Source organism: Gopherus evgoodei, chromosome 7 (genome assembly GCF_007399415.2).
Source record: "Gopherus evgoodei ecotype Sinaloan lineage chromosome 7, rGopEvg1_v1.p, whole genome shotgun sequence".
Classification (NCBI taxonomy): Eukaryota; Metazoa; Chordata; order Testudines; family Testudinidae; genus Gopherus; species Gopherus evgoodei.
In genome coordinates, this window is record NC_044328.1 from 81655518 (window position 1) to 81683450 (window position 27933).

The following is a 27933-nucleotide window of genomic DNA, read 5'->3' on the forward strand; positions in this document are numbered from 1 at the left end:
CGGCGACGATGGCCGAGGAGTGCCCCGCCCGCGAGCGAGGGAAGATGGTGGCGCCGGCGGCCGCCGCGTGGTTCCCGTCTCAGGCAGCGCCTGGCCCCGGCCGCCCCGAGCCCGCAGAGCACGCCCGGCCCCGCCCTGCCTCCTGAGAGTGTCTGGTCCGGCTCGCCCCGCCATGCCCCGCTCCCGCCGGGCGCACGCGGCCCGGAGGGGCGGCCGCGGTGAGTCCCCGTCGGGGCGGGGGGTTGCCTGGGGGGCTGCGGAGAAGGGGCTGCGGGGTCGAGGTGGCAGGAGAGGTGGGTGCCCGGGGGTGGAGCAGGCCGGCCGGGTTCCCTTGTAGGGAGGGTGCCCTGGGCACTCACCGTGGGCCCCGTTCTCTGGCCCCGATTTACTGAAGCGCCCCCCCCCCCCGCCAGGTGCCTGGCCCCGCTGCCTGTGCGAGTGGTGCCGTGGCTGGGGTCATGGGGCCGCTGGGGCCGGCAGGCTCTGACAGCCGCGGCAGGGCTGGCAGCGGGTGCGGGGCCGGGGCCAGGGCAAGGCTGGCACCTTTGAGGTGACTCTCCCGTGACTGGCTGCAGCAAGTGGAATTGTCTTTTGTGCCCACTGAGGGCCTGGTGCCCAGAGACCACAAGGAGCAGGCTAGGTGGGACCCGGGCAGGCTCTGCCAGCTGTTCCTTAGGCCTTTCTAAGCAGGGCTGCATGGCCCACTGTAAACTCCACTCTCTCCCTCAAACAGTACCCCCCCCCAACAGATCTGTAGGCTGCTGCCCTCCCCCCCTGCCCATGTCTCCCATGACCCTGCTTGGGCTGCCCACTCCCAGCAGTAGTTCTGGGCTGGGCTGCACGTGGTCTTACTGAACTTACTGCTCAGACTAGGGATGGGGTGACTGGCAATGGAGGAAGCACTTTGGGGCAGGTGCTAACATTTTGTCCTGTGTTTGTGCAGCACCTGTCACAGTGAGAGCCTGGTCTGTGCCTGGGACTTCTAGGTGCTTCAACAATAATATGCTGTTATCTTCAATATACAGAGACTGTGGTCTGGTATACACCTAAAACTGAGGTCGATGTAGTTATGGTGCACAGGGGGGTGTGAAAAATCCAGGTATGCCAACCTAACCCCTCCTCCCCCCTGCAGTGCAGACTTGGCTAGGGTGACAGAAGAATGCTTCCATCGCTCAGGGAGGTGGCGTTACTACACCATAGGGAAAACCCCTTTCTGTCACTGCAGTCTGCATTGACATTACTAGTTCATGTAGCGTAGACATGGCTTAAATGACTGACACAGGGAATCTGTGGAGGAACAGAAACTTGAACCCAGATCTCCCAAATCTCACACTAGCACCCTATCCGCTAGACACTGTCCATCCTTCTGCTTGATGTGGTTGACTGAAGTCTCCTTAGCCGAACAAATCTTGCCTTTCCTATTCATTTAGGGCCCTGGTAATTGAAACAGCAGGTGCAAATACACTTAGTTCTGTGTGCAGTTCTGTTGCTGTTTTGTGCATTGACTGTCCTCTTGTGGTGGTACTTGGTCAGGGCATCTGTTTAAAAATGAGTAATTGTGTGATACATTTACAGGATGCACAAACTTTGACATAGGGCTTGTCTACATCACAAAGTTGCAGCGCTGGTGAGGGGGTTACAGCGCTGCAACTTAGGAGGTGTACACATCTGCAGGGCATCACCAGCGCTGCAACTCCCTGTTTGCAGCGCTGGCCGTACTCCCGTTTTGTCTCGGGTGTAGAGGATCCAGCGCTGGTAATCAAGTGTAGACACTTACCAGCGCTTTTCTTGACCTCCGTGGAATAAGCAGGTATCCCAGCATACCTGAGGAAGCCTCTGGTAATCAAGCTGGTCTCCTTCCCCGGTTTGCTCTCGCGTTCCCCGAACCCCGAGCAAGCAGGTCTCCTTCCCTGCGGTTTGCAGGGTGGTTCGGGGAACGCGAGAGCAAACCGTGGCGAAGCTGGTCTCCTTCCCCGGTTTGCTCTCGCGTTCCCCGAACAAGCAGGTCTCCTTCCCTGCGGTTTGCAGGGTGGTTCGGGGAACGCGAGAGCAAACCGCGGCGAAGCTGGTCTCCTTCCCCGGTTTGCTCTCGCGTTCCCCGAACAAGCAGGTTGTCTTCCCTGCGGTTTGCAGGGTGGTTCGGGGAACGCGAGAGCAAACCGCGGCGAAGCTGGTCTCCTTCCCCGGTTTGCTCTCGCGTTCCCCGAACCTCCGTGCAAGCAGGTCTCCTTCCCTGCGGTTTGCAGGGTGATTCGGGGAACGCGAGAGCAAACCGCGGTGAAGCTGGTCTCCTTCCCCGGTTTGCTCTCGCGTTCCCCGAACAAGCAGGTCTCCTTCCCTGCGGTTTGCAGGGGGGTTCGGGGAACGCGAGAGCAAACCGCGGCAAAGCTGGTCTCCTTCCCTGGTTTGCTCTCGCGTTCCCTGAACCCCTGTGCAAGCAGGTCTCCTTCCCTGTGGTTTGCAGGGGGGTTCGGGGAACGCGAGAGCAAACCGCGGCGAAGCTGGTCTCCTTCCCCGGTTTGCTCTCGCGTTCCCCGAACCCCTGTGCAAGCAGGTCTCCTTCCCTGTGGTTTGCAGGGTGGTTCGGGGAACGCGAGAGCAAACCGCGGCAAAGCTGGTCTCCTTCCCCGGTTTGCTCTCGCGTTCCCCGAACCTCCATGCAAGCAGGTCTCCTTCCCTGCGGTTTGCAGGGGGGGTCGGGGAACGCGAGAGCAAACTGCGGCAAAGCTGGTCTCCTTCCCCGGTTTGCTCTCGCGTTCCCCGAACCCCCCTTGAAGCCGCCCAACAGCGCTGCAGTATGGCCACATCTAACACCACTTGCAGCGCTGGTTGCTGTAAGTGTGGCCACTCTGCAGCGCTGGCCCTATACAGCTGTACTAATACAGCTGTAACAACCAGCGCTGCAAAATTTTAGATGTAGACATACCCTTAGTACTAAAAATATAAATCCAACAGCAAAATAATGCTTTTGGACTTTTAAGATTAAATTGGGGGCAGTGGGTATGCCTGCTAAATCAGGGCAGCTTAAGATCATCTTCAATATTGCTTTTCAGTCTGTGAAGACTACAGATTGCAGCATGCATGTTCCGCTGTAATCAAAGCACCCAGAAGTGTAGTTGGCATACAGCACCTCATGTTAAAGATGGGGACAGCTGTGATCTGCTTCCTTCTCCCAAATTAGGTACATACTTTCTGCCAAAATGAGGCCCTCAAATAAGTGGTTTTTAAAAAAGGAAGAAAAAAGGTTTGGGAACTGAACCTAGTTTTAAAGGTGAACAACAAGGAGGAACATTAAGTGAGTGGAGATATGTCCCATGAGCTCCCACTAACAAAGCTTAGAGAGGGGGCAAGATTTCATCACAGGAGGAAAAAAACTAGACTCCCATGGAAGTTCTGAATTCAGTAGACAAGGCCCAGAATATATCAGTGGTTGTGTGGGACTTAAAATGGCTCTGGCTTCATGCGTCTTAAACCAGGAAGAACAGGAGGATGTTCCAGATTCTTTAGCAAAGTTCTAAAACATTTAAAGGATTGCCTTGTATTTTTGAAACTGACTACCTTAAAATCCCAGTTTCTGATAGTCTCCTTTAGATAGTAATGCCTACGCTTTTGTCTAATTTCCTCTCTTTTAAAAAATGTAAGAGTTCATTTGCTCTGTTTGCTGCTTCTGTTCAAAGGTCTTTTCCGCAGGGGAGAAACTAATTATATATGGGAAACAGAAACTGACTAGTCACTAGTGCTATCACATGCGCAAAGTACACTGGAGTAAATAGAGAATTTATTCTCTCATTTCATTTTTAGTCATATTATTTGGGTAATGGACCAAGTCCCATTGTATTAGGCATTGTAGTAACATAAACAAAAAGCCTGTCTCTGCATTTTTTGTGTTAGTAACTGTATAATAGATTTAACAAAAAGGTTGGGAGGAACGTGACTTTTTTCAAGTTGACAGCATCTTTTTAAATCTCATTTCTGTGCTGAAATCCCTCTTTTCGAAGCACATTTGTGTTTTATCTAGCTCTGTTTTCACTTTCCAGTTCACTCTTAATCTTGTTCCTAAGCAGCATCCTTGCATGAAAGAATACTACAAGTAGGGTACGTTCTGTCAGCCTATGTCTAAACTAAAAGGAGGCAATGTGTCTGTTACCTAGCCAGTGCTTGCTAGCTACTGGAGTTTTCTGATACCTGGGTGCAAACAGGAAGAGCTTCCAGGTGGGAATTTGTCACGGTTGTTATACAAAGCTGTAGCTGTTTTGCAAGCCACACTTGTTCTGCTGTTTCTGTGCGTGCATCTCCTCTGAAATCAGGTACTCCATCTCATCTGCATTTCATGTTCTTTGCTGCTACAGAAGTGTACACAATGAGATCTATGCTGTATGCCATGCAAAAGTAGCCTGTTTCTGCCTCAGGTAGCTTAGCATCTGGAAGACACTGAAGACTAGATATGCTGTGAGATCAAGAGGAGGGATGTACTTCCTGGATGTATTTTTTTCAATATCTGTAAAATGCAGTAGTAAAAATTCTCGCTTATAGAAACAAATCTTTGAGTGGACAAAGCATGGAAGCCGTTACTGTCTGTCTGCAGTTCAGTGACTGCTGGGGAATGTGTTGCTAGCCATATTTCTGTTCTTTGCGGACCGTGTCATAGTTGGTGTTGGTGTTGGGACTCATCTTCAGTGAGGTTATTCACTAAGTGGGATGAATTTTACAGCGTGGGCACTGCAGTGTCCCTGACCCAGCCTGGAGCTTTCCATTCTTCACAGCTGTGAGAGAGGCATGCCCAGTATGTCTCTTTTGCAGGTGTGTTGGATGAGTGCACGTTCACCTGTGCAGCTGTTTGCAGTACTCCAAATACACACAGACGCAGTTGTGCCAGATTGCTGTTTGCTTACTGGTTTGGAATCCAATGTTGGGCAAACACCTGTTTGGTGTCCTGGGCATTGTAGGATCACCTGGAAGGTCTGGCTGATGTGGATCTACCCCAAACCATGGGAAGCCCCTGCCAATGACACAGCTTATTCTTTAGGTTGTAGCAGAACCTGGATACACATGGCGCTCTCCAAACAACCAGTTTAAGCAACTGTGTTCAACAGAGATGTCAGACACTCCCCTACCAAAGCTGGATTTGAACGTGGTATTCTCTAACATGGATATACCATGGTTTTAAATGTCTGCTACATGTAAACATAGGCTATTAACCAGGGCTGGAGTAATTTTCTAGGTACTTATTAGCCAAAGGGCTAAATCTAATAGCCAGAGAGCAATGTACAAGATGAGGGTGCAGGATAAGATCTGGGGGCTGTTTTTGCTGAAATCCACAGCAGGGTGCCCTCTATCTGTACTGCTGGGAATGGGCAGTTCCTGGACTCTGCTCGGGCAACCCCATCTTGGTTTGGCAAGTGGCCATTCGGCTAGAAGCCATTTTACAGAGACTTCCCGCTGAGGATCTCAGAATGCAAATCTGTTAGTAGTGGGTGGGTTCATGCACGCCTGGTTGTGGTGAAAAGGGGGATGCAAAGGGGGCTTCTCTCTTGCTCCCCCACTTGGGAGGCGTGAGAGATTGATGCTGAGAAGGGGGATGAGCCTTGCCGCGTGTTGGGTGTATCATTAGAGCTGTCTTTATTGCTCACCTGACAGAGCTCCCTGTACTGATACTTGGCGTCAGCATGAGGGGCAAATTGCGGGCACTTAACCACAACAGCAGCTAGCTGAGCATGTAAAAGTTCACCCATGTGCTCTGTGGAGCTCTGTGCAGAAGACTGCATGGAGTGGGCTGTTCTCAGGAGTGGATCTGAGCCCCATCCTGCTCTGTGTGTGTCTCACTAGCCCAGGGGGCTCAGGACAGGTTTTGAGTCTCGTTCAGGTTTGAAAGGCCCATGATCCCCACGTGCCCTGTTGTGAGGGACATGCTGACTCTGCTTCCCAAGGATCCCAACCTGCTGCCTTCCCCCTGGCCACTGCATTGTGCTGCACCCTGCTGGCAAGTTCCAGGGGGAGGGATCACTGAGAGGGCAGGCTGTGTGCTCAGCACTACGTTTTCATCTCTGCCAATCCGCTCAGGCGTTCAGTGCCACGCTGTTCTTGCAGCAGGCATGGAGCCCGAAGAATATTAACCTTTCAGTAGCATGTCACTGGTGCTCTGCTTGCTGTGATGAGTAGGACTTGATATACCAGCTGCCTTCTGGTCTTAATCCTTGTGCCTTAGCAAGAGGCTAAAAATAAAACCCAAAGGTTTGTCCCAGTTCCCCTTCCTTAGCATCCTTCTGCCTCAGCCTGTGCCCCAGTCCCTGTTTCCCTTTTCTCTCCTGCACCCCAATCCAGGCATCGCCCCCCCGAACGCCAGCACTCCTCTGCTCTACTGCTGACCTCTGTTGGCAGTGACTGCCTGCTTAGTTGTGTCACTATAACTTAATGTGGTGCTGTTTTGTTCTGGTTATAGCAGCAGAGGCTTTGGCTCTCTTCCCACGCAGCTTGTCCGCTTCTGTGTGGGATCATGTAAGGTGAGCCAGCCTCTGTTTACCACTCAGCACAGCTTTCTTGTGCTGTGTCAGCACACAGTTTCCAGGGCCTGTGTGCCTCTGGCCTTGCTGAGGAGGTGCCCAGTGCAGTCTGTGCATGCGCCGCACTCCCACTGTGGGAGCCCACTTGGGTTAAAGGTTCACTCCATGCGGTTCTCCAGCAGGGTTCCTCCAAACTACCCTCTAATATGTGTATAGCACTTCTTCCCCCAGTGACCCCAAAGTGCAGTCACGTCTACCACCACTGACCTGCGTATGGGGGGGAGGGGTGCAGGCAAACTCTCCACACAGTGTTCTCTGCCTGGCCGCCTTCCAGCTTCTTCAGTGCTGGGCTTTAAAGAGCTGACAGGTGTGTGCTGAGCTGGCACTGGCAGGTTTAACAGTCAAAGTGGCATTAAGTTCCCAGCTGTGAGCAATGTCCCCTCTCCCTCAAGTCAGGCCTCAAGTGGGGAGGGGCAATGGGGCAATCTGAAGGGGAGTGGATCCAGACTGCCCTTGGGGAAATACTGGGGCTGGTTCAGTCTCCACTAGGCTGGGCTTCCAGGGATCGCAGCTGTTTCAGGAAGAGATGCGCTTGAAGGCTACCTGTGATGTCTGTAGCTGGTTTAGCCTCTGGAGCATCTGCGCTGTGATGTCCAGCTTTCTGCAGGACCCATGCCTTTGGCCAGTCTGGCTTGTACTCTTCATCACTCCCTTGGGACCGCCACTGGTTTGCTCTGTGGGGTTGAAGGAGGACAATTGGCTCTGTGAACTTACATGATTAAGACACTTATCTCTCCACGGCAGCTGCTGGCTTCCTGTTGCTGCCCAGTGTGTTACTGAGATGCACCACTTCTCCAAACATCGCTCTGGAGCTCTCATGCCCCAGGGCCAGCTGCAAACCAAGCTGCCCAGCCAACCCCTCCAGGACACACAATCCTGTGTGGGGAGCACCAATTCAGTGGCTCGACTCTGCCTGGCAGGCAGAGAGGGAGGTCAGGCGTGGGCACTTGATCCTGGCCTTCAGCACTCACTCCATCAACACTCCTGCTGCCTCCTCCACTGGCGTCCCCCCACCCCCAACCCAGTCGCTGTCCATGCGCTCAGAGGCTGCTCTGGATCAGCTCAGCCATTCATGATCCTGCTGGCCTGTTGCCTGGTTCCTGTGCTTGCCATGCAGAATCACTGGTGCTGCTTGTTATTCATGGGCTAACTTGAGCGTGTAGTCAGTGCGCTTGGTGCTCCCTGAATGGACCCTGCCCCAAAGAACGTGCATTCAAAGCCAAAAAGGGGGAAGATGGATTGGACTGGGATGGACTGAACTCTTAATAGCAACATACCAAGCTGTCTTGTGGCCAGTCTTGGCTCCCTTCTCTCTCGTCTCCTGCGCCTTGTCCCCTTTCCATATGGTGCTGATTATCAGAGGCTCCAGGTCTCGCTTCTTTATCAGCAGAGCATGCCTAAATTGGAGTTGCTGATTTGCCAATATCCTCCCTTGCTATCTGCGTAGACACTTGTTGCTTCCTTATTTGCAGGCTACATATGGTGCAAGCTAATATTCCTGTTCCCATCTCTGCTTGTGGCAATAGTAGTGAGGCTTGTGGGTCGCTGAACCCAGCCCTCAGGACAGACTCCTCACCAATGGGGATCTAGGTGGCACCCCGAGTCACAGTACAGCTGGCTAGAGGCATGTGGCGCCCGCACAGTGTGTTGGGAGGCATGGCATTTTGCAGGCATGCAGCTAGGTCCCTGCCTGGCAGAGTTGGCAGCCTGAGTTGGATGACTCGTGAGTGAGACTTAATGGGCAGAGGATGGGGGGACATGGGGGATCCGGGGGAGTGGAGGGGGAATTGACTCGATCTCCTTTTGCAAGCTTCCCTGGCATGTTACATGGGCAAGTTCAGTCTGACTTTGCACACCTTAAGCTACTGGCCGCTACAGGAAGCTGGGCCAGCTAGCTCAGTGATGGCAGATCCCAGAGGAGGAGGATCGTATTTCTTATGGTTGCTGGGGCAGGGTAGGAAGGTGATTAATGGGACAAGCAAGGCTCTCCAGGAGTGGAGTATGGGGCTGTGCTCTCTCTGTTGGCTGCCTCTGTCGACCTAACCCCAGCCCCCTCCCCTTCTGATTCCTCAGGAGCTCGGAGCAGCGCCAAGGCAGAGTCCCAGGCCAGCGACGATGAGGCAGCCAGTGAAGTACTGAGTCACTACAGCAGTGCTAGTGAGAGCACCAGCATCGCTGAGGAGGGGGCCGGTGAGTGAGAAGCAGGGGGCTTGATGGGCAGAGAAGAGCTGGCTAGAACCTGTGGCCAGATGAGCAAACCAAGCACATAAGAGTGCTCTGTGTCTCACCAGACCCTCCCTTTTCCCCAGGCCTCAGTTGTGTAAAGGACTCTAACTGATGGAACGCGAGGGCTTGTCCAGGCCCAGTCACTCTAGCTGACCATGGAGTTGCCTCCAGGTCAGCCCCGCAGTGTCAATGGTTCTGATTAGGTGTATGAAGCATGTGGGTGCCAGGTGGCACAGCTGCTATTCTTCTTCCTGGGACTGGATATGGGGGTTGGCACTGGGGCCCGAGGTGGGAAGAACAGGTCCATCTGGCTGTTGCTTGCAGGGAGTGATGCTGTGGACGAGCAGGCCCAGCAGGAGGAGGTGGAAGACAAACTGAAGGAGTGCATTGACAACGTGACAGACAAGAGGTGAGACGGGGATGGCCCAGGCCAAGGCTTCCTCCTGTTCCTCAGCCCTGGCCCTTCCTCAAGGAAAGCACAGATGATCAGCGTGCTTCAGCTGTACTGGGAGCTCTCGCCTCCTCTCTCGCCCTTCTCTCCAGAATCCTTGTGATGAGTGTCAGTAGGCGTCGGGAGCTCTGTGCGACCCTTTGCTCTTAGTAAGTGCAGCATGCTAGTGGGCTCAGCCAGACAGGGAGGAGCCTTGAGAGCTTGTCTGGATTTCATCCCTGATGGGAGCCATGGCAGCTAGGGTGCACAGGCAGCTCCCCTGGGATCTTGTCTTGTCTTGTACAGCCCTGGAGAAAGTACTTCTGTTCCTCCTCTAGCTGCAGTGAGGCCAGACTGGACAGGATTCCCCTGGGCTGCTGTTGAGCAACCCTTAGAAGCATGTAATCATAGCTGGCACCCCCTTTACTCCGCAGCCCTGCTGGGCTGGGCACCTCCCTCAAGAGGGGTAAGCTGGCCTTGGATGTGAGATGCACCCCCTGTTCAAAAGAACCCATTGGGATGGTGACTCGCCCTTTTCTCAGGGCTTCCCTGGCTTGGGAGGTTTTTCAGCCCTTTGGGACTGGCCCCAGAATGTCTTCCCTCCCCTTACCAAGGCTGCCTGCCTACAAGGAAGTTGATCTAGGTGATGGGGTGGCCCTTGCCAGCCTTTTCAAATCCCCACCTCGCCCTCAGTGTCTAGCACAGTGTATCTTTTCCAGCACCAGGACCCGGCAGGTAGCCCTGGAGAGCCTGCGGCTGGCTTTCTCCTCCAAGACGCTCTTCGACTTCTTGCTGGAACGCAGGCTCACGCTCACAGACTCCTTGGAGAAGTGCCTGAAGAAAGGTAAGGCTACCCCTGCCCTTCCAGCCCTGGGAAGGCCCTCCATAGCGGTGGGGCCACCATCTTCCCTGCAGATCCAGCCCTTGACGTGAAACCAGTCTTTATCTGCAGCCTAGATCTTCTCCTCACCTCAGCAGATCATAGCAGGAGTGCCCACAGAGCGTCAGCTGCAGGGGGGTGGGGTAAGTAGCAGGAGCAGAGAGACCCAAGGGGGACAACCAACAGAACATACAGTGCCTTGAAACAAAACCTTTGCCTACTTTTCCCTTGGCTGCCTGGGCCAGTCCCTAATGCAGTTTAGGGAATGCAGGAGCTAACTCCCTCCTGCAGCAGGAGCACTGGTTTCTTCGCTCTGCTCTGGCTGGGTTGAAAACCTCAAATCTATCAAAGAAATCAGCTTGGCTGAGAGTCCCCTTCAGTATCAGGAGACCAGCCCGAAGTGCTGAGCAAAGTTCTGCTTTGCCTGCATTGGACATTTGCTTCCACCCAGCAGCTGAGGGGTGTCAGTGCACCTCGCTGCATGTTCCTTGGTTGCATGCATGTGCCCTGGGCTGCTCTGGCACTTGAGGTGCTTCCCAGGTGGAGGAAGGGAGAAGATCTTGAGGCTGACAGAGGTTCTCTTCTCCTGCCCTGCAGGTAAAGGGGAGGAACAGTCTCTAGCTGCTAGCGTTCTCACACTACTGTGCCTGCAGATGGGCTCGGGCCCCGAGGGGGAGGAAGTGTTCCGCAGCCTGAAGCCCCTCCTCATTAGCATCCTGACTGACTCCTCGGCCAGCCCCATCGCTCGCCAGAGTGTAAGTTGCAAGTTTCTGGGCCACGGAGCCCAGTTGGGTTCCAGGGGCGCAGAGCAGAGAGCAGCACTGATGTGCTTTAAAGAGATCCCTGTGCTGTGTGGAGCTGAGTCTCCCTGGCACCTGTGTCTGTCTTGGGTTAACTCTAGGCTTGTAGCAGGACTGTGGCTGGATTATCATCACGGAATGTGTGAAACTGACCAATGGCTGTGGAACGCGGCATTCACTTTCTACCAGTTCCAGCTTCTACAGGGAGGAATGCAGCTGCGGGTGTGATGGGGAGATGTGGCTCTGAGACAGGCTGAGTGCCGGTCCTGGCTGGGCCAACCTGCTTTTAGACTCGCTCACACTGAGCCTGCAGACCTGACCACCGGGAGAACGGACCAGACTCAATACTATGTCAGAGGACGGGCTGGGACAGAGTCCTCTCTCCCCTGAATCCCCGTTCTCTTCCCATCTCTGCTCTGTTGGTGGTCTCATCTACAAGGCTGGCTCTGTGATCCAGGGGACGAAACCATTCGGGAGTGGGAGGGAACTCTCCAGAACTGAGACGTGGAGGCCTGACCTTCCCCCTCCGTCCAGCGTACCTGGATCCAGGGATACAGGCTAGAGGAATCAAAGCAGGCGGGCCAGCCCCAGGGATGCAGAGACAGGAGACCTCCCTCCTGAGCCGCCTTGTGTGCTGTCCCTCAGGCCATCAGGGCAGCACCCCAATCCGTGCTCTGCTAGGAATCAGACTGCAGCTTTCCCTGGTCACAGGGTGCCCAGGCTCCTGACTATGCTGAATCCTTAGCTTCACATGCCATGGGGTGCGGCTTTGGAACGTTCTGAAGTAACAGCCACCCTCTTAGCTAGCACCAGGGTATGAACCAGGAGCTGCCAGCACTAAACAAAGTGTCTCCAGTTTGGGCTGCAGATCCAGGGCTCCCTAGCTGGGCTGTAACACTCCTAGCCTCTCCTCAACCCCCAGAGGTGGCACCCCCCACCTTAAGCAGTGCTGCTTGTGTGGTGTGCTCCCACAAGGAGAACAGCCTCGACCTTACTGACTTCAAGTAGTTCAGTGTCAGCCCAGTTTCCTGGGCCCTATGGGATTGCACAACCCAACTGCCCCCGCTTGGCCTCCTCCCTGGCATGCTCCCAGGCCAGCAATCGACTGGGCCTGGGAGGCTGGACCAGTGTCTTGCCCATAGACAGGTCCCTGCAGGGCACAGGTGACGTAACACTAGCAGGCAGCGTGAGGGCAGCTTGCCCTGCCTTTTGCCTGTGTGGCGGAGAGAGAGCTCCTAGGCTGGCCACCAGCAGCAAATCACCCGAACACAGTCTGCTTCTGCTCTGTGACCCCTGCCTTCTGCCAGTGTGGGGCACACCAAGAGCCATGGAGGCCAGAAGCGGGGCCAGATCAGCCAGCGCAAGCCCTGGTGTGAATAGAGGGCTTCCTGGCCATCTCCCACAGGAGGGGAGGCACCCAAGCACAGCCCTAGAGCAAAGGTGCCTGTGTTAGCTCGTGGCGCCGGAGGGTTTTACTGGAGGGCGGCTTGGAAGGAGTTTGGCACTGGGACCTAGGGGCAGGGATTGGCCCTCCATGACTTTCCATAACCCGCTCCTCTTCCTGTCTAGTGTGCCACAGCCCTGGGTATGTGCTGCTACATCGCTGCTGCGGATGTGGAGGTAACTATGCTGTGGGCTAGCACCCAATGGGTGCTTTAAATGGAAAAGCCAGGGAAGTCTGCTCAGCCCCAGTAGGGTTGAGTGTCTCCTGCCTTCCACACCCCAAAGCTAGATGCACTGACCCATCACTGCCACCATCTCGAGGAATGCAGGAGTTGCTACCGCTCGTCACGTGGCTGCTTCAGGGAAGGTGGTCTTAGACCTTCTTGTCTGCAGTGTTATTGTACCAGCCTGGGGGTGCTGCCTGGCTGCTGTTCCTGCCCTGGAAATGTCCAGTTCACCAGTCACCTGGCTCTGCCTAGTTGGATGATGGGGATGTCTCCCTTCTGGTAGGGGAGGGGCTGTGATCCTCATGCTGTTTCCAGAGCAGCTGTTCAGAGGAGAGCAGCGTCCTGTCCCCCATGATCAGACCCACCCTCAGGAGGGACCCAGGTAACTGGGTGTCATGTTGCATAGGATGCGGGAGTCTTCAGCCCTCATCTTCATGTCCTTGCACCTCCAGCTGCTGCCAGTTATCCACAGGCAGCTAGCCTCTGTGGCTGGTTCTTCATCTGTGACCAGGACAATGCAGAAGCACCAAGAGACACCCCCACCCCTAGCAGCTTATGACTGGGTTAGGCCTGTCCAAGGAGTTCCTCTGGCACAGAACCTGGAGCTTCTCTGGATAACAGTCTGCTTCTGGGCTGGTCAGTCAACACACAGTCCACCTGTGGAAGTCCTTGCCAGAGGATGTGGTGAAGGCCAAGACCATAACAGGGTTCAAAAAAGAACTAGATAAATTCCTGGAGGATAGGTCCATCAATGGCTATTAGCCAAGATGGGCAGGGATGGTGTCCCTAGCCTCTGCTTGTCAGAAACTGGAAATGAGCAACAGGGAATGGATCATTCTATTCATTCCCTCTGGGGCATCTAGCACTGGCCACTGTCCCCAGAAAGGATACTGGGCTAGATAGAGCTTTGGTCTGACCCAGTAGGGCCGTTCTTATGGGCAGACCCCGAATGTGTTGACCCAGCTGAGATGCTGTCATCAGAGGCTGCTGGGGCTCATTTCTGCCCTTCGATTCACCTGTCTGTGTAACTCCCTGGTGTGCTCACTCTCTCTCCTGCCTTAGGATCTTGTTTCCTGTCTCACCAGCCTGGAGGGCATCTTTGGCACTTCCTGCCCAGAGGAGGGCAGCTCTGTCCCCACCCACCACAGCCCCCTGCTCCAGACTTTGCACTGCAGTGCCCTCCAGTCCTGGTCCCTGCTCCTTACCATCTGCCCCAGCTCCCAGATCAAGAAGATTCTGGACAAGTGAGTGACCTGGCAATGCTAAGGAGCTAGATATGGGCCGGGGGTGAGTTGCCAAGGGTTTCATGCCAAGGGTTCACAGGGCAGTGCATGTCCTGTTGTGCTGGGTGGCAGGGGGTTGGACTTGGGGGGCTAGCTGAGGAACAGCTTGACTGAGCGGAGAAGTGTCCATCCATTGTATATGGGGAGCTAGCCCAGACTCCAGCACTGGCCAGGTCAGTCTCCATTGTGGCTGGCGAGTAGCACAGGAGTGTGCTAGTCGCTCTCCATAGGAAGTGTGGCAGGCCAGTTTCCTTGGTCTGTCTCCACTCCCTCCTGCCTAAGCAAGGCCCGAGAGGGTCTCCCCTGGCTGCCCATTGTCCTCTGAGATGCCCAGGCGAGTGCAGCGTATCTGGCGCTGGCTATGCCTTGATTTCCCGGCTCTCCTGCTGCAGTCACCTGCTGAAGCTGCCGCTGCTGCTGTCCAGCGACAACGTCAACCTGCGGATTGTGGCGGGCGAGACCATTGCACTGCTCTTTGAGCTGGCCCACGAGCTGGAGGTACGTCTCGGGGGCGCTGCTGGGGCTCAGGCAGGCTCAGTGAGGCCCGTGTGGAAAGGCTAACCCTCAGCCCTGGTGGCCATCTCAGTGCTGCAATAGCGAGGAGCAGAGGAGGCTGGCTGGCTGGGGAAGCCTGCCCAGGGCTCCTGCTGTAAGGGGGCTGGCTTGCTCTCGCCTCTTGCTGTTTGCTTTCCCTGTGCTCCTGGCAGGGTCCCTGTCTGTCCCCTGCTGTCACGATCCATGTCGCTGGCAGGGGATGCCCAGGGGCGTGGGCTGGTTATGTGTTCAGTGGGTGGTGTCCATTGGGAAGACTAGCAGTAGGACCTGCTCCCCCACTTGAGAGCCTTCCCAGCAGCCAGGCTCCAGGTTAACCCCCTCCCAGCACTCCAGCCATGGCTAATCTCTGTTCTCAGCCAGGCTTTGAGCTGTGGGGTGAATTCCAACAGGCTGCTCATCTCCTCCAACCTCGCTCCCTCCCATACAGGAGCAGTTCTTCTGTGAGGACACAGACCTGCTGTGCAGCAAGCTCAAAGCCCTGGCCACTGACAGCAACAAGTATCGGGCCAAGACGGACAGACGCAAGCAGCGCTCGATCTTCCGCGATGTGCTGCACTTCATCGAGGTGCCCACTAATCCCTGCCAGCCCCTGAGAAGCCTCACTGATGTGTGTGCTAGAACCGGGCATGCCCAGGGCAGAGGCCAGCCTGGGTCCTGCTAGCAGGCTGCTTGGCAGGGTTCTCTGTTGGGATACAAAGCTCTAGGCCCCTTCAGCCTCTTACTGCCCCAGTCCTGACTACAGGTCCCGGCTGGCACCTGGGATCTCTCTGGGGGTGGGGTTGTGCCACCCTGAGGTGACCCTGCCCCAGTGGGTTGGACGTGTACCCTGGCAAAGGGCTCAGTCACTAAGGACTTTGAGTGTCTCAGTCCAGCAGTGCCCAGTGTAAGACCCACTCGAGTTGCAGGGCTGAGCATGTGTCAGAATGCTAAGGGTCTGGGGTGGCAGCTGCCAGCCAGTCTGCAGGGATTATGAAATAGTAAGTGGCAGATGGCTATGTTGGCACTTCAGCTGGCCCAAGGTGGGCGTTTCCCCCAGGGCTCAGAGGCCTGAACATCTGAGGAGAACTACCAGCTGGCTTATGCCAGTGCACTGTGGGTGAGCCATTAAGCTGTGCCTGCTGGGAGCTGCTGGGCTTATGGGCCATGCTTTGTCCAGTGGCATCCCCTGCTGGGAGCAGCTCTTTCCCATGCTCCTTGGCTGCATGTGGGATTGGGGGTGGGAGGGACTGGTCCTCTCCTGGACTGCCTGGCGAGGCACTAATGCCACCTCCCTGCCCCTAGAATGGTGAGTGCCATGAGGAGACCATCAAGTTTGGCCTGGAGTGCATGTACGTGGACAGCTGGGTCAGGAGAAGAATGTACTACGCCTTCAAAGAGGTGCTGGGCTCCGGGGTCAGGCATCACCTGCAGGTACTGGACTGGGGATGGGGTGCTGAGAAGGTCTGGCTTGGGGGGAGGTGGGGCCAGAGACCCTCCCAGATCAGGGGGAGTCTCTGCTGAACAGGTGCTTGGCTTGCTCCAGGCGACCGTGTGTGGCAGGGGGGCTCATCACTGGGGCTGGGGGAAGCGGCTGCCCCCTCCCTGTGAAGGCCGAAGGGCGCACCAACAGGTCTCATCTCATGTCGCCCTTAGAACAACGAGCTGCTGCGTGAGATCTTTGACCTGGGGCCTCCTCTGGTGCTGGACGCTGCAGCTATCAAAGCCAGTAAGATCTCCCGCTTCGAGAAGGTATGTTGGTTGGGGCCTCGAGCCAGGCCTGTGGTCCCTTTCTGCCTGGCTCCAGTGCCCCCTGCGGGGGCTGCCTGTGTTCCAGGGGGTGCTGGGCAGGGCAGAGCACTGGTTTCCCAGCCCTCCTTGAGAGGGGTCACTGAGCCTAGCGGGAAGGCACCAGGGAAGGGTTGAAGAAGGCTGCAGGTAGGCAGAACTGTGATGGCTGGGAGGACTCTGCCAACCCTACTAAAGCCCATCTCTGGCTCCTGTGGCCAGGCTGGGAAGAGCAGAGGGAACAGCTCCCCATTCCAGGTGGAGCTTTTCCCTTCCCTCTTGGGGCCAGGTTTCCAGGGCCTGTTGGGATGGTGGGTCCAGTGCCAGGAGCTCCATTAACATGGGACTGGGCCTAGACACCTCCAAGCTGCATGGCCAAGTCACTGGGCTCTCCCAGTGAGAGACAGAACCCCACTTGGCCCAAGCAGCTACTTCCTTCTCTGGTGAGGGGATGGCCCCCCTCTGATTGTGCTGGCTGGAAGCGGGAGGGTCTGCTGGAGTGCTCCATGCAGGGCTGTAGAGGGTTAATAGGTGGCATATCAGGAAGAAGCTACCAGTGTTGGCTGAGTAATCTCCCCAGGAAAGGGCTGGGAGCTCTATGGCTGGAGATGCAGAAAGTACCAGCAAAGCCGCCCACAAGCAACTCTGCCTTGTGCTTGGGGGCCAGCCAGGATGGGTAGATGGGCCCTAATGGCATAACCCGGTAGTCCGGTACCTCCCCCTCCAGCTGACTGTTCCCTCTCCTCTCACCCCCAGCACCTGTACAACTCGGCCGCCTTCAAAGCCCGGACGAAAGCCAGGAGCCGTGTGCGCGATAAGCGAGCCGATGTCCTGTGATGGAGGCCGCTCCCTCCGCCGCCTCCTGGACAACCAACGGACTGCAGACCCCGACCACTGTGACACAGGGGAGGAGCTGGGGGATGGGGCTCTCAGCCCTCCCAGCTCATTGGCTCCTGCTGTGCCCTCACCCCCAGCCAGGGGGGCTTTTAGACATGTACAGACTTGTATTTAAATAGCATGGCTGGTGGATCCCAGCAAGAGGGTTATAGGGCGGTTTTATTTTTTTAACCCAAAAAATGTAAGTGAGATTTGGGTGTGGGGGAAGCCCCTCGTTTTAGCTGGTGATTTTAGCCTCCTCCGGCCACCTCCCACTCCTGCAACACATTGGGCTATCCAGGTGCTGTCCCATGGAAATGCTGTGAATCAGTGCACAGCCTGTGGGGCAGGCTGGAGGCAGTAGGGAAGGGGAAGGGATTTTCAGCTGAGTGTCATGTTCTCTCCCCTGCTGTGGGAGCTGTTTGGCTTGGCTGGGTGAAGTGGGAATTGGCAATTGAAGTGGCTGGTGAAATGCTGAGCGTGTGCCATTACAGGAGGGGCTGTTCCCCCTCCACTCTCCCTGTTCCTCAGTTACCCCCACCTAGCACCCATGTTCCTGCCCTGCAGTCCCAATACACACATGCTTTGCATTGGGCACCTCCTATGTGCACAGGTCAATCAGCTCTTCCCCTGCCCTTTCAGTAGCCATGAGCATGGCTCAGAATGTGCCCAAGGGGCTGTGGGCCATCAGCAGCCACTGGTTTGAGAGAAATCCCCAACCACCGTCAGGGTGGAACTAACAGGGCCCCATGGGGGTAGGGCCACTACTGAGGAGCTGCTGCTCCCCTTGGGTGCTCTTGTTTTGAGGGTCTTGGGGTTCATCTCCCATAGCGAGGTGCAGGGGAGGGCAGAGCATGCAGTGGGGATCGCTTGCTGAGAGGGGTTGATGCAGTCCCTAGTGTACGGTGAGTGGGAAATGAGATCCCTCCACCCTGGGGAGAAGCTGGAGATCTTGGAGCAAGCAGCAGCCTGCTTGGGGCCCTGGGCTCCTGGCTGCTAGGAGAGGAGGATGGGGACTGTGGGTGATGAAGAAGGCGGGGCCTAGAACTGAGCACGGGAGCAGGCTACCAGCACATATTCCCCCAACTCTGTCCCTGCTGGACAGATCTCACCCCATTTTAGTCAGGTCTGACTCAGTCTAATAACCAATGGAGTGCACAGCCTGGACTAGCCCCAGCCCTGTCTGCCCCCCACCCCCAAGCTGAGAGAAACTGAGCAGGTGGGAAAGGTGAAACTGGCCAAGCTGAGGGTGCAAAGGGCCACGGTAGGGGCAAGGCAAGCTTTGTAAAGGCTCAGTGAGGCATTGTGGGGCTGGGAACATGCTCGCTTTAACCAGGCATTGTCTCTTTAAAAATCCCCCTTAGAAGTGATTCTTCTTCTCCCCACACTCTGACCCCTCCCCCAAACCACAAGCAGGCTTAGTGGGACTCAGGGCCGGCTCTAGGCACCAGTGTCCCAAGCATGTGCTTGGGGTGGCACTCTGGCCTTTTTTGGAGCCAGCCCTGGTGGGACCCTACAGGCTGTGCTGGGAGGGGAGGGTCCCCTGTTTCTGTAGTGCCCCCTCTTGCCTTGCTTAGCAAGTGCTTGTGGGGGGTAAGGCCAGGAAACACCCTCCCTCTGGCCTCTCTGAGAGCTGCAATTTCACTTTCTTCTGAGCTCTGTTGCCTGCCTGTTGGGTGTTGGGCCCCCTCCCACTAGCCTCTGCTCAGAGCTAGGGGAATGGGGTCAGCCACCCCCTGCCAGGAAGCATCTCAGCTGGAGTGCATTGATGGTGGCTCCCCGCCTGGGTTGAGGCCTTCCCTATGGTCTCCCTCTGATAGCACAATGGTCAAAACTGGCCCAGGTGCTGTCTGGCTAGCAAGGTCACATCAACTTCTCGCTGTTGCTCTGCTGGGCTGGGCTGGGCTGGGCTGGGCTGGGCTCTGCCATAACTGGGGGGCACACAAAGCACCTGTGCCAGGGGGAAGAAAGACAGACAGCAGGGGAAGAGTGAGATGGGACAGGGCAGCAGCATAGCCCAGCTCATGCTCTGTATCATGGAAGGACAAGGACTTCGCTGAGGGGAGTCCAGGGCCTCCTGGTGCTGCTGTTCTGAGAGACCTCTTCCCCCCTGGGCCATTGGGGTGCTCACCCCATTCTACAGGGCTTCCCTGGAATGGATTGCTGGAGTGGTTTTATAACAGGGTGATGAGCAGAGATTATTAAAAGGCAAATGGCTGGGCTGCCTGGTCTGATTTCAGAGGTGGTAAGTGTAGGGCAGCACCTCCTGCTGGGGAGAGGTGATCAGAGCTTTGGATGTGGGTGGGCTTGCTGGGTTGGGATAGCTGTTCAGGGGAGCCATATGCAGCAGGGCCATCTCTGCAGCTCCTGAGCATATGCTTTGCCTGCACCAGGGCTGCCTCCTCCATGGAGGAGCCAGGCATTCCCTCCTCCTGTCTGTGTCTGGCAGTGCAGGATGGGACCTTTGCCCTCTCCCAGCCCCCTGACATGCATGCAGGGTCGGTCCTGCCCTGCTCTGGAAAGGGAGCAAGAGGCAGCATTCCAGCTCCCCTGCCTCTTGCACCTGTGCTGTGGCAGCTGCCCCTTGCCACGGGGGGTGGGGGCTAGCGTGGAGCTCTCTACTGCTCTGTCTCCATCCAGTCTGACCACCTGTGTAACACAGGCCCCAGCCCTGCCCCACTAATCCCCAGAGCAGAGCTGCTAGGAAAACACTCTGGCTTGATGTGAACATTGCAAGGGCTGGAGAATGGACCCTGCCCATTAGTAAATACTTCCAGGGGCTAAGGCAGTGGTTCTCAACACGGGCTTCACGTGGCCTGGGTCCTAGCTGCCTGCCTGGCTTGCACAACAGAGTCTGGGCTGCCTGGCCACTGTGTGGGGTTGGAGCTGCTGCCCAGCCCTGCACTGCGCACCTGGCGCTCTGCTCCTGGCCCTACTCTGTGGAGGAGGTGCTGGGCAATGGCTGGGGAGGGGGCACTGTGGTTCTCATCCTGCAGCCCAGGTAACATGGGAAGAGAATTGGGGCTGATTCTCTACAGAAAAGGCCTGAAGGCCCAAACAAGCCCTCAGGGGCTCTTGCTTTCTGCAGCCATGGAAGGTCAGGCTCCAGTGGCTGCCGTTTCTGGTCTAACTGCCTCTCCCATCTGGCTGGAGCCCGAGGCTCCCCCAGCCACCATTGAGCTGGGACCCCTGTAGCACCCCTGTTTCAGCCCTCCCCAGCAAAGCTAGAGCAGCTTCAGGGTGTGCCTAGGCTCAGGCAGTTTGGCAGGTGCCCACACCTGGAGAGCTCTGAGCATGGCCTCTCCCTTGGGGGCAGAACCAGTCCAGGTGGGGGCCATGCCCTGAACTCTAACCACAGCAGCTTCCTGGCCTGCTCGAAGCAGCTGATAGCCAGCTCCCACGGGGCTGTTGCAGGGAGGGGGTTGATGAGGGTGGGTGCTAGCACAGCTTTGTCACATACAAAATCTGTATTTAGAAAGGATAAATAGTGCTATGGGGAGAAACTGCTGTTAGAGGGAGAGGGGTTATAAATAAGGTGTGACTGGAGAGGATAATAAATAGGGTGCGGGGAGGAGTAATGATGGTGATTCTCATTACACCTCCTTCCCCTTTAGTCCTTTGCAGGCTGCCTGCTGCTGCACCAGACCCCAGCATTCCAGCAATGGCCCCCTAAGGCAAGGACTGCTCGGCCTTGCCCCTGGTCAGTCCATGTTTCCTGCAGAGAGGGGGTGCTGTCTCCTTGCCCTGGGGTGCAGGAGGTAGTGCTTGGCTTCTGACCTCCCTCATCAGAGGGAGGAGCAGGCCGGGCTGCGTAGCTCATGTCTAGTCCTTGGCCTCGCTGACGTTCAACCGCTTCCACAGCTGCAGGCTTGTGGCCTTCATCTGCCCTACGGACTCCTCCTGGGCTTCCAGCCACTGGGACAGGACTCGCAGTGACTCACTCTGCAGGACTGCAGGGGAGAGAGGAAACCCTGTGGGTGGTGCTTCTGGCCCCCCAACCTCATCCTGGTCCTTCTTGCCTAGGGCCATGGTCACCACAGGCTTAGAACTCATAACCTGCAGTAGAGGGACCAGCTCTAGCCAAACCACGCCACTAGGGGGCAGGCCCACCCATCAGCACCCACTGCTGCTTCAGCCCTGAGCTCCCAGGTAAGCCAAGAGCCCCCCCTCTGTCGTGCCGCAGCGCCCCCTTGTGGACAGCCTGGGAACTTAGCTAGAGAACGGTGATTCTCAGGGAGTCTGCCCTTGAACCCACGAGCACATACCCGCTACTGCCACCAGGCTGGCCCCCTCGGCCCATGTCTGTTAGCAGCAACCTATGCGCGTGATTCTGCTCCAAGGTGCCCGCAGCTCCCCCGAGCCAGTACCTGCTGAGGGCTGTGAGGGGGAATGGAGCCTGTCTCTGCCACAGGGAGAGGGTGCCACTGGCAGGGCTCAAACCCAGCTCCCCCAACACATAAACCCATGCCGCTATCCTAGCATGGCCACAGGCTCGGAGCCTTTCCATGGTGATCTCCATGGCTCAGGGTGGTGGAAGGGGCAGCAGGGGATGGGAGGTGCAGACAATCGGACAGGGCGGAGGCTGAGCTCCTGCTCCCATGGGATGGGATGTGGGGGTCCCAATAACGCCTCAGGCTGGCCTGTGAACTCTGTCCCTGTTTTTCTGCTACTAAAGTAGTTCCTGGCATGGGTCCCCCGTGGCACCTTGCCACTCATGCTTTTTCCTTCACCCCAGGAGCAGCGAGTGCTCGGATTCTACATGGGTCGCCCTGCCCCACCCTGCCCGGGTGCCTTTTGCCCAGCAGGTGCCCCCAGCCCAGTGGGGCGGGGCCAGTGTGGCGAGTGCTGAAAGAAATGGTCCCACATACCACTCAGGTACACGGCCAGCATGGCGAGGGCGAGGCTGGCCAGCACCAGGCCGCCGAGCAGGGCAAAGAGGGCTGTGCGGCAGCAGGCAGGGCGGAAGTAGGGGCAGATGGGGATGGTGCGGACGGCTCGCAATGTCGGCAGGAGGGCTGGCCCAGCCACACGGCGCTTGGTGGAGTGGGCCTGAGGGGTCTGTGGGGTAGTGGACTGAGATGGGCCATTCCCTGGTGGAAAAGGTTAGAAAAGAGTGAGACACCAGCCCCTAATGCTCCCACTGCCCCCTTTCTGCCCAGCAGGCCCACTGAGAAGCATCTGCATGAGGGTGGGTAATGAGCTTCCCTGCTGCTGTGCCAGGCCCATCCCTTGCAATGGAGCTGCTGCAGGGCCATGCCAGTGGAGGCTGTCCTAGTGCTCCTTCCATGCCAATGCCCGTCAGGGTCTAGCGCTGCCTGATCCCTGCCTGAGCAATCCCAGGCTGGCAACAGAATCAGTCGGGGGGCAGGTGTCCTGAGGGAGGAACCAGCCTGATCTGAGCAAACCCCTACCCTGTGACTGCTCCCTTCCTTCTCCGCCACCTCAGGACTATCCCATACTTGCCCTATCACTGGGGAGGACTTGGCATTAATTACCCAGGCTGACTCCCCTCCCAACAACCACTGGAGCCCCAGAGCCGATCTCTCCCCTGCCCCCCAGTACTGAGAGCCTCTTTGTTTCAGCCCCAGCCTCTCCCCCACCTCAGCCATCACCATGCTCCTAAAGTGACCGGGATGCTGTGGTCTGTGTAGTGCCCTGCTGCCGCCCTCTAGTGGTGGCTGGGCCATACAGCGGCTGATGAGCCTGCTATGGCCCTGGCTAGCCAACGGACCCTTTAGTTCAGGCCAGAGAGATCCAGGCATCAGAGGTTCAATCCCCACTGCCTCAGCCCAGTTGGCCTACAGCATTGCACAGGCAGCCCCTTGGGGGAATGGGCCTCACCCTCTGCAGCCTTGTGGCCCCCAGACACCCAATACAGGTCGCTGATGGAGTCCACCGAGTGCAGGCTGATCTCTGCCAGGTCATTGCCATTGAGGTCGATGGGCTCCCTGGGGGGAGAGGTGTCTGCCTTCACCGCGGCATCTGCCAGAGGAGGAGGAGGAGCTGTGAGGTCTGCTGGCTTGGCCTCTGGCCCTCAGCCTGGTCAGTTTCACTCTGACTTTGGTTAGTTTAAGTGGAACATAGCTAGCAATGGAGGTGCCTGCAGTGTGTCCTGTCCAGGTTAAATGACCAAGTTATGGGGCCCAAATCACATCTCTCCAGAGCCCATGGGGAGGGGGGGTACCTGTTAGCCTGGCCTCACAGTGCTTTCCTGCTAAGTCTCATCTGGCTTCTGCCCATTCAGAACCCCTTTTTGTGTACAGCCTCCGGAGGAGCTGCAGATGGACTGGAGCACACAGTCACGCTGCTTGGTGCAGGCTTCCAGTCCCCTGACCCAGAATCACATCCAAGCTGTGTCAAGCAGGCATTGCTGTAGCTTGTAAACCCCCCGTGCACTTAGCTGGATTTATCCCACAGGATGCAGCGGCTGTGTGATTCCCGGCCAGCCCGTGGCAGGACTCAGCGGCTGCTGTGAGCCATGCTCTAGATGGGCATCACACAGTGATGTCATGCTACAGCGCAGCCATAAATACACAGCTGACTTGTTAATGCCACCAGGCTTCATCACGCTAATGTCCTGCTCGCCTAAAACGGCGCCTGTCCTTAGCTGTGGCCATGCAAAATCCAATTGGTCTGGACATTGGCCTAACTGCCACCTGCCATTTGACAAGCAAAACCTTCTGCAGAATGGGACAAATCATTAGCAGTTCATTGCCCCACCTCACCCACCCAGAGAGCCTCATTGAGTCCTCCCCATGCCCACCTCAAACCCTTTTCCTCAGCCCCCACAAATTTTCAGGGGCCAGCCTCCAGGAGCTGCATGAGAGGGAGGAGTAACCTGGCCCATGTGAAGTGTATCCGCCGGCAACAAACACTGGAGTCAATTAGCCCTGTCACCTTAACGGTCACTGCCAAGCTGACCCAGGGGGACATTCCGGCCCAACCCCAGATTGGAATTGGATGGACTCTGAGTATGTGCATAAGCCTCACCAGTCAGGCATCTGTACTAGCTACTGATGAGACCCTTGCATTGTTCTACTGGCCACACCACAAAGCCAACTGTTGCTCCAGCCTATGTGCCACAGGCTCCCCCTCCTGTAGGGTTTAGTTTTCAACAGGCCCCAGCCAGCTAGAGCCAAGCCCAGCATTAAGCTGTGTTTGTTTTGAGGGGTTTAACCAACCCAGCCCCAATGTGGGGCTCAGCCATATGGCCAGCCCCACCAATCATGGCGGGCTCTAGCAAAATCATGAGAATGTCTTGAAAGGCGTGAGATTTTTTTTCAAAGCTATTTTGGGGTCTTTTCCTCTGTTGTCTCACTTTGGAGCCTTTTGGATACCTTGGGGTCACATTTTCAAGCTTGTCTTTGCAACTATAATGGCTAGAAACGTACATTTTAAAAAAGGTGCTCACATTTTCATGTGTTCCCATGACTCCAAGAGCTGGGGGCTTTAAGGATCATCACCCTTAACACAGCACATCTAACCCACTGCCCTGTTTGGTATGTGTCCTCCTCTTGTCCCAGCAGCAGAGCCTAGGAGTTGATTACAGGCCCCCTAAGGTCAAGCTTGAGTCTTTAGTGCTGGAGGGCTGTGGTTCAAGCCCATCATGTGTCAGCCAAGTTACGTGAGGGTTGTGGGTTTGGTACTTTAAAACAGAGGTGCTGCAGCTCATGAAGGTCCCCTGCAAGCAGGTTAAGCTGGTGCTTGTGTTCAAGGAACTCCCAGTTCCGCCAGCTGCTCCCCGCTGCACGCTCTCTGCTGCCTCTCTGCTGCCCTAAGCATGAGCTGATGGCACCCTGGGCTTGTGCCCAACTGTCAGTGCCCAGCCTGGGGTTAGAGAAGTGCCGAGCAGGCACTGAGCCAGCCCCATAGGACGGGGGAAGGGGCGGGGCAGAACCAGGGGGTTAGTGGGGTGTTAACACCCTGCTAGGCTGGCAGGAGCGACAGTGCAGTTATCCCTGCATGCTGGCCTGTGCTACCAGCAGCCTCGCTGGGGTCAGCCTGGCCTTGGACCCACCTGCAGCTGCCTGCCCCATCTTGGGCCTGAGCTGGGGGCTCCACCTTTAAGCCTGGCCTCTCCTGAGCTGGGCTCACACCTAGGGCCCCTCAGGCCTGTGCTGGTATCTACCTCCTCTGGTCTGATCTTGCCTGGGGTCTCTGCTCTCCCAGGGCTGGGACAGGGTGGCCTCCCCTTGTAATCCTACGGCTGTGCCCGGCAGGATGAACACTGAGGGAGGCAGCTCGAGGCTGGCACAGGAGCAGGGGAATGGCTCCCATGCCCTCCATCCCACCCCCTTCCCACACACTGAAGGGCACAGTGCCCCTGATGATTGCCCTTCCCCCATACCTTCTCCAGCCTCCCTGGGCATCGCTGTGGGGCCAGCAACCACTGCAGCCATTGTGTCTCTGCCAGTGGTCGTGCTGTGGGAGCCACCAGAGGAGGGCCCCGGGTCCCTTGGGAGCTGCCCAGGAAGTCGGCGCTGGTGTCTACAGCACCAGCTGCTCGGGCTTAAAATATGCCTGAGAGGAGCCTACTGAGGAGCTATAAATAGAGGGGGAATGAACTGGGGCGGGGGTGTGATGGGCTATTTTAGGGGAATGCCTGGGATGACGCCACAGCTGGGGGCAGCCAAGGGAAGGGCAGGCAGCCAGCCTGGGTAGCTGGAGAGGATCAGGAGGGGGGAAAGGGGCCCCAGTCCATGAGATGTCTCCGACCCCACTTCAGAGCTCTGGCTGGCTAGGAAATAGTTAACCCCATGAGACCCGTATCTGCTTCATGGCTGGGAATGAGAAGGGCTCGAGCCTTCTGAAACACCTCCCACCCCCGATAGGAGCAGGGGCCATACCCCCTAACTAGTCTGAGGCTGGAACTGGAGGTGCTGCTATGGTGGGGTGGCCTGTGCAACTTGGGACTGGACTTGACAACCCAGGAGGGCCCTTCCAGGCTAATGAGCCAGATGGGGAAATTGAGTCACAACAGAGCAGGTGACCTGCCAGAGAGTCTGCAACAGCACTGAAGGCAAACCTGGTGGTTAAGGCAGTGAACTGGCACTTGAGGGACATGGGGGGATTCCTAGTCACTTAGTCCCTCCCTGTGGGAGGAAGAATAATTCTGCCTTGTCTAATTACTTTGTAGGGACTGACCCTCACTAGGGCTGGGTGCAATGGCTGGTGAGTCCCACTAGAGCACACTGCCTTTCACATGAAACCCTGTTACTGCATCATCTGCTCTGGAATGGGAGCTTTTGCTGGTTCCAGACACATCACATCAGCTGCAGAGGAACGTGACAATCCCATCAAGGAATGGGAATGAAATCAGATTACAAAAATCCCTGGGGTATCCTGGGGAAAGCTTGGAGACCTGCACCCTCAATTTCCCAGGCAGATCCCATGGTCCTTGCACATTCAGCCTCCCCCGCTGATGTCAGTGGGAGTTTGACGTATAAAAAAGCTGCAGGCTGGTACATGCTTGGTGCTATGCAAAGGAGATGACTGGCATCCCAGACAGAGGGCCAGCACAAAGCCAAGGTACCCCGTAAGCCCTACCAGGGAGTTTCAGTGAGGCACAAGCCTGGCAGGGCCCCTTTCCAGGAGTGACTTACACCCAGAGTGCGGGGAAGGTGGCAGGTTTCTCTGAATCAGAAAACCAGAGTTCACCTCATCTATCCTGGACTGCGACTTGCTCCAACTAACCTCTGCTGAGAACTCCAATCACCGAGGAGCTGTTGGTCCATCCTGGGCACTACATAAGAACCTGTGACCCCCAACTGGCAGAGGGCACAGAGGGGCTGCCTAGGGGTTTACAGGGTGGTATGTGAGGGCTCTGCCAACAGTAACACACTGGTCCTCTTAGCCACTGTGAACTTGCAGGTGATATTTAAGGCATGATGGATCTAGGCTGGAAATTCTGACCTTAAAGTTAAAAGCAGGTCGCCAGGCGGTGACAGGCCAGGGATCGACTCTGTTCAGCCAGGGGGCAGGAAATGCTTCCCTCTCTTTGCCTGCTCAGGTGTGCAAGCAGGGGGGGTGTCCTGCTTATGAACAAAAACAAAGGCTTGTCCTGCCTTAGCTAAGGGCCCCAAGCGATGCCTTTCAGCCTTCACAGAGGAGACAAGCCGAGCATGTGGCTGGGTACACGAAATAGGACTTGCAGGGCTGCCTCGCTGGAAAATGCTGCAGACGGCTGAGCTAAACGTCATCATTCAGTATCAGAGGGGTAGCTGTGTTAGTCTGCCTCAATTACGCCACTACATGTCTGACGAAGTGTGTATTCACCCACGAAAGCTCATGCTCCAATACATCTGTTAGTCTTTAAGGTGCAACAGGACTCTTTGTTGTCATTATACAGGACAGTGTTGGCCAATATATGCTAGTAGCACATAACTATATATATTCATCATAGCATATTAGCGGCACCATGCATTAGTTTGCACAAAACACAAATAGCATTAGGCACAGCCAATTTTAGAACCTAAATTGGCCTATATCTTTGCTCTAATACTGGTCTCTATGCTAACTAGCCCACACCACATTGCAGAAGTCCGTTGTTGGCTTAAGCAAATAGAGACACTGTTGAGCTCAGGTCAGAGGAGTGTTTTACCATAGCAACAGAAAAGGAGTTACTCTCACAGGTGAACATGGCCTGTCTCAAAAGAGGAGGACAAGACATGCGATTGTTCTACACCAGCACAAAGCTAGGAGATGGCTTCATGCCCCACGGTACAGTACTTGGAATGCGTGTGTTCAGAACAACACGATAAGGGGGACACCATGGGACCATGAGTGGTTACATGTAGTTTCCAATGTACCTTATACTTGTAACCAGGCAGGATACAAACTGATGGCTGTAACTTTGGGAGCACAGTGGCTGTGTAAGGTGAACACAAGAA

The 27933-nt window shown here is 56.2% G+C and overlaps 2 protein-coding genes and 1 long non-coding RNA gene across 8 annotated transcripts; 1 reads left to right on the top strand and 2 right to left on the bottom strand.

Moving 5' to 3' along the window:
• Window positions 1-151: 151 nt before the first annotated feature.
• IFRD2 (interferon related developmental regulator 2) lies at window positions 152-19264 on the top strand. Of its 6 annotated transcripts, none has more exons than XM_030568282.1 (12): window positions 154-218; window positions 8634-8750; window positions 9111-9195; window positions 9936-10060; window positions 10694-10851; window positions 12466-12516; window positions 13629-13810; window positions 14242-14347; window positions 14832-14969; window positions 15686-15814; window positions 16037-16132; window positions 16925-17101. In XM_030568282.1, the coding sequence occupies exons 1-12, from the start codon at window positions 173-175 to the stop codon at window positions 17003-17005; spliced, it is 1314 nt and encodes a 437-aa protein (XP_030424142.1). In that variant the 5' UTR covers window positions 154-172; the 3' UTR covers window positions 17006-17101. The 6 variants fall into 6 exon arrangements, with proteins under 6 accessions (XP_030424139.1, XP_030424142.1, XP_030424140.1 ...); XM_030568281.1 differs by lacking the exon at window positions 154-218 and adding an exon at window positions 8092-8283; XM_030568279.1 differs by lacking the exon at window positions 14242-14347 and having other exon boundaries at window positions 152-218; window positions 16925-19264.
• Window positions 3757-7947, bottom strand: LOC115654274. The gene is made up of 2 exons (XR_004001152.1): window positions 7838-7947; window positions 3757-7234 (listed from the first exon to the last, which is right to left on the bottom strand). It is a non-coding gene; the product is annotated as an uncharacterized LOC115654274 (long non-coding RNA).
• On the bottom strand, window positions 17429-27933 carry LSMEM2 (leucine rich single-pass membrane protein 2). The gene is made up of 4 exons (XM_030568284.1): window positions 25392-27933; window positions 22886-23026; window positions 21913-22134; window positions 17429-20994 (listed from the first exon to the last, which is right to left on the bottom strand). The coding sequence occupies exons 1-4, from the start codon at window positions 25441-25443 to the stop codon at window positions 20867-20869; spliced, it is 543 nt and encodes a 180-aa protein (XP_030424144.1). The 5' UTR covers window positions 25444-27933; the 3' UTR covers window positions 17429-20866.